Source organism: Drosophila hydei, unplaced genomic scaffold, assembly GCF_003285905.1.
Source record: "Drosophila hydei strain 15085-1641.00,03,60 unplaced genomic scaffold, DhydRS2 tig00008137-arrow-arrow-pilon, whole genome shotgun sequence".
Classification (NCBI taxonomy): domain Eukaryota; kingdom Metazoa; phylum Arthropoda; class Insecta; order Diptera; family Drosophilidae; genus Drosophila; species Drosophila hydei.
Window position 1 is genome coordinate 152,477 of NW_022045845.1, and position 5,862 is coordinate 158,338.

Here is a 5,862-nt window from a genome sequence, read left to right on the forward strand (position 1 = left end):
CAAAAATGGTCTAATTATGCGTGGTCATATGCGGGTCAGTTGCCCAATTCAAAAATAAATATGTAAAGTCTTATGGCGCCCCATATGGCCCACGCACACACATAAAAAAAGGTGCACACGTGTGCACCTGTGTGTGTGTGCGGCTGTGTATATGTGAGTTTGTATTTGTGAATGAGTAGCTAATAATAGTGGAGCTCATCTGGTGCTATTCTGATGTATATTTATTTAGCTGTCGCCAGTTGAACCAAATTCAACTCTGAGAAACCCATCGTCAAAGTATTTCTGGCAGAAAACGATTGAAGCAAAAAAGCATATTAAAGTTTCCTGATTATACCTTAAATATTGGCTACATAGCCACGGCTAGAGAGAATATAAAACCTGATGTAAACGGTATTTCTAATGTGTATAATAATTAGGCCTTAATATTTAGTTAAATCAGAAATCATTTGTAATACATGCTAATATAAACCATTGCCGTCTTACAAATCATTGGGATCAAATGAAATAATCCACAAAAGGTAGTCAAGATGACAAAAATCAACTCCCAACAAAGTTAATCCGAAAAGGCAGCAAAGGGTTATCGTATAGCACTAGGGAACGCACACACACGCACACATTAAAAACAGCTGCGTCCACGTAAGCCACTTAAACAAGGGCGAGAAGAGGCTGGAGCCTGGGAGCTTGCTCAAATTGGTTGGGTCCGTGTTTAATTGAGTTTGAAATAGGTGCCAGTTGTTTTTTTTTTGGGAACTATTCTGCCAGTGATACGACGACGCATGAAATTGGCTTAGTTGTAAGTGCTGCCCGTGTGCGTGTGTGTGTGTAATCCCGCTGACACTAAGTGGGTTGCCGCCTAGCTACAAGGGCACCTTTTTTACAAAAGTTAATTAGGTTAACGCGCTGAGCCTTTGCGGCTTGGGTTGAAGCACAACCTTTCGTTGACTTTGAAATGAATCCAATTTTAATTTAGCTGCAGAACATGCTGAATATGATTTTGAGAGCACTCCGATTGAGATTTTAAAATGGCCCCCCACTTGGTATTGTAATATGCCAATTTATGTGCGCTCGTCCCGCAATCCTTTTGCCAAATTCATTTATTTCAATTGTTGAAGCTTTCCGGGCTGAATAGCAAAAAATCCGTAGTCTACTATACGGCGTAATAAGCAGTTTTTATGCAGCGCACATTGTGCGAGTGGCGTTTTTATTGTTTCCGGCCGCATTCGAATTGCCAGATGACAGTGGGACCAAAGCTCCAATTAACCCAAACATATTTATTTGATATGGTATTATTTATCGTTAGCAACGAAGCACATCTCTCAGCACACATCTCAGTAAATTCTTTTCATTTAATTACCATTCTTAGTATACGAGTAGAAACAAATCATCTCTATCCCACTGTGCATGGATGCCAGCTACCATAGGGGGCGGATGCGACGTCAATGGGCGTGTCGGGTACGCGTATTTGCCGACTTTTCAAACGGCGCAAACTTTTTGTCTACATTCGTTTCATTTTATAACCCCGCATCCGAATAAAACAAAACAAAAGTTTTTCAACTTTTTGGATTGTGGGCCTTTTCCTGCCTCGCGTTTTGTTTAGCATTTGACTGCCAACATTTTGCGAGAGTCTGTCTCTTGACTTATTTTTATGACTGTCTGTCGATGTGCGCCCTAAACAGGCAACCACCCAACCACTCTGCCCCCTCCCTGCCAGCTGGCGCCCAAATTACTTACAAAGTACTTATTTGCCTATTTGAAAAGCCATTCGCATAAATGCCAACAACAATATAAGGATGGGAATTAGCTTAAAGCCAATGAAGGATAAGTGAAAGAGAAAAGGACGGCGAGAAGAGGAGTCAAGTCTTTCTTAAGAAATGTAATAAAATTAGTTCAAAAGTGCAGCTGTATAAACAACTACCTGATAAACGTGATGATAGAGAGAACGACGATGGGTAAGTAAGGGGAGTGACCGACTGTGCAATACTCGTTCATACTCCAACTCTATCCCAAATCAATCAATAAATCAGACATTAAGTTTCAGTATATTTCAACATGTTTTAAAAAACTAAAACTTGGAAACACTTCTTAATTTCTTAATGAAATATTTTGCATCTTCAGTAGGCGTATGTCGTTTATACCGATACCATTCCATACAAAGAACTGTTTCAAACTAATACGCCCTTTAGTGGCTTTGCAAATGGGTAGACTAGAAAAAACACCCACAGCCCTTTTACACATAATCTCGGCAGCAGTTGCCGCGAGGTCTCAGTTCCAGCCTCAGGCCCAATCTCTGCCTCAAATTGAGCCACTCGAAAAAGCGGGCACTGGAATTTGCATAAAATGTTGCAGCGGGGCTGCCCCGCCCACATTTGGGCCAATCGTGAGCCCATTTTCATGGCCCGCCTCCTGCTAACTTGGCATTTTTTTATTAAATTTTATTATTATGTTTTGCATAATTTTCAAAACACATTTCCCATTTTTTATCTCTGTCTCATTTTCTTACTTTTGCAGATTCTTTCAGAATTAGAATGAAAACATAAACAATTGAAATTATGTAAAATATGCATTTAAGCATTTTGGAGTAAAGTTTTGTTTTGTTGATTTTTAAATGGAATAGACTAGCGTTATTCTCTACTCTAAGCTAAAGCAATTCAAATTAAATTCATAATTACTTTAATTTACACAACACTGAAAGCATTTCACCTAAACGAAGAATTCCTAAACTCAGCTGATTGTATAAGCAGCCAAAAACAGAGCAATTTCTCCACTTAAACTCATGTCAATGTGCGTATGAGGATGTGTGTGTGCTATGTCCTAATGAGGATTACGTGAAGTTTCATTAGAAATATAATAAATAAGTAGCAAGTCAAATATAACACAGGCGGAGCAAAGACAGGACCGAAAGATGAAAGTGGTGGCCGGGAGGAATACCCAACGAATTGAATCAAATGCTAAACAGACACGCAGGCATATTAAAATTTAGACACGTACATATTTTATTGCATGTATTTCAACGCTCTGGGTGTATCACACTCACTCGCACACACACACACACACACACACAGTGAACACAGACTGCGCAACATCAAAATCTGCTGCAGCACAAGGCATTCAACTACAATAAGAATGACTACAACAACAATCACACAAACCCAACACAACAACTATAATAAATACGACAGCTGTGGTCGGTTGGCAGCGACTAAAAGATACCCAGGGCAGCATATATACTATAGTTAAATATTTGTATGTATTCTATGAACTTACACAATTACAATTAGATAAAGATGACATATCTATATACACACAACCAATATACCCCACTTCAATTCGAGTAGGGTACAACAATTGCCGAGTGCTGGTTAATGTTGTTGCCAGTTGGCATTGCCGCCTCTTGTCTGCTCTCTGGCTCCGAGTAAATTCAAATCCTTTGTTGTCCTGGCATTCGCCATCTGCTAATAGCAAATTGCTTTTGCGACAGTGCCCGCCAGCTGTACGCGTACCGCACATGCATCTCAATAGCAGTGCGCCTGAGGCATTCCCATTGACACCCACATTCACAAATCAAACCATAAATTATTTCTTTTATTTAATTAAGCGCTTTTTGAACACAAATAAAATAGAGTTTTGGATATATTTTATACTATTGTGATTGGGATCACAGATCTGGCAACTGGAAACCATAATTCTGGATCAAGATCGATTTGGTTTACATGTGTAGACGCCACTTTTTTTTTATTTATTGCAAACATGAACAAAACTAACAATTTAGGAGGCTAGCTAGGAAAACTAAACTACAGAGGTCTGGCTAAATGCCAGCTCCCACTTGTCTTTATCTGATTCCGAACTGGAATGTAGCTCAGCTTTGGGCGCACTGCAGCGATTGCATTTCTGACGATACCAAAAATTAACATTGAAGCAGTAGCCGCATGTCCAATCATGTTTACGCGGACGCCATGTGCTGCTCTGTCCGGCATTGACCATAGCAATAGCCGTGCTCTTGCTAACCTGACACCGATTGCAGCTCATACGCCAAACAAAATTGCTATTCCTACATAGCTCACAAACCCAATTGTCGAATGCGGGTTTCCACTTCTTTTGTCGCTGACGGCGCTGTTGCTCGATCCCGGTCTCCTGGGCGTAACTGAAACGTACGCCCTTGCCGGGCTGTGTGGATAGGTAAGCGGGCACCACGCTAAGCACTTGGCCCAGAAATTTCGCCCCATCTAGATAATGTATGGCCGCTTGAGCGGCATAGGGGCTAGTGTATGTAATGGTTGCCTCACCCTTCGAGCGCCCCGTTAGCTTGTTTTTGTATACAAATATTTTTGGCTTCATGGTCAGCTCATCCATTTTGATGCGCCCCATTTTGCCAAAGAATTCAATTATGTCATTCTTGGTCACATTCAAACGCATGCCCAGCACAAAGATTGTGTCCAAGCGGAGCACGAACTTCTCTTCGCTAATTTGCATGGTTGGCGCTGGGCGTGGCCGCCGGAATTGTGATGCCCAGTCATTTGGTGGGCGATAGCCCAGCATTGTCAAAAGATCAAAATCATCTATTGGTTGTGTAGTCTCGTCCTTGTCCTTCGGCTGCAACAAGGATGTTGTCTTCGTTGTTGTAGTCGTAGTTGTTGCTGCTGTTGTTGCTGTTGTTGTTGCTGTTGCAGTTGTAGCAGTCGTAGCTGTTGTCGCAGTTATTGTTGCCGATGCAGATGTTGCAGCTGTTGTTATTGAAGAGATTGCACCCGCCGCAGCTGTAGCCGATGCTGTCAGTGGTGCTCCCGCTGCAGGGGGAACTCCTGCTGCTGTTGCTGCCGCACTTTCAGCCGGTGTAGATGTCGCTGCAGTCACAGCAGCGATAGCATCATCATTGAAGGTCCTGCAGTAGTCGTCGCCTAGTAGCAGCGAACCTCGCGCGTCTCCGCCGCCGTCTTCAAAGCGATACATGTCCAAATCGCCGACTGCAGTATTGACCATGTCAATGTAATTTTGTTTATCTAATTCTTGCTGCTCGTGCAGTGCAAAAAAATTTTGAGCTGAAAATAGATTTTCATACACCGAATTAACTGTCGCAAAGTCCATCGTTTATAAAAACTGTAAAAAAAAAAAATGATTTTTTACTGCCGAACTAAACACGAACCGTTCCCTATGAAAGAATAAAAACTACTGAATAATCTAACCCACAAGCACACAAAGCTGAATAACCTAAACTAATAATTTGCCATGGATACTAGGTTTTTCCATAGATAACTCTTTCAAGATCGAAGTAAGTAAACAAATTTACATTTTATTCAACTGAGTGTTTCAACACTCGTTCAATATTTACAATACATATTCTATATGTTATCACAAATTAAAATAGCTATTGAAATCCTTTCCAACTGTTTCTTTTCTTATATGATTTGATGTGATCTGAGAACAAAGCCCGATTCATTCGCTGTCATAGGGTCTAAGTGAATGCTTCTTCTGCCTATCAACCAGTTGCTACTTAAGCACAAAACTGATGAGTCTTACTTGCGTTGGCTAAGTGAAAAATGTTTTCATAATTTTTTCACATTTTAACTGTAATCAAGGATTGCGTTTTATGGCAGCGTTCCGCAAGCGCCGAGCATTAAGGCAAGGGCGTTAATAAAACACAAAATTATGCGAACAATTTCTCTTTTTAGCGTGATACAGCAGCTGTAAAGGTGAGAACAAAGCAAACTAGAAAGATATAAAATTCAGTTAATTGCAGAACAAATTATTAACACTGCAATTAAAAGGAATACAAATATATATATTAATATATGTCAATGGGACCAAGAAGAGTATGCCTATATAAAAACCATGAAAAATATTCTAAACTGGAGGTTTTTTTAGAGC

At 40.5% G+C, this 5,862-nt stretch overlaps 1 protein-coding gene across 1 annotated transcript; it reads right to left on the reverse strand.

Moving 5' to 3' along the window:
* Positions 1-3,631: 3,631 nt before the first annotated feature.
* LOC111592011 lies at positions 3,632-5,169 on the reverse strand. The gene has a single exon (XM_023303999.2). It carries the CDS (start codon positions 5,080-5,082, stop codon positions 3,787-3,789), a length of 1,296 nt encoding a protein of 431 aa, XP_023159767.1. The 5' UTR covers positions 5,083-5,169; the 3' UTR covers positions 3,632-3,786.
* Positions 5,170-5,862: the final 693 nt, after the last annotated feature.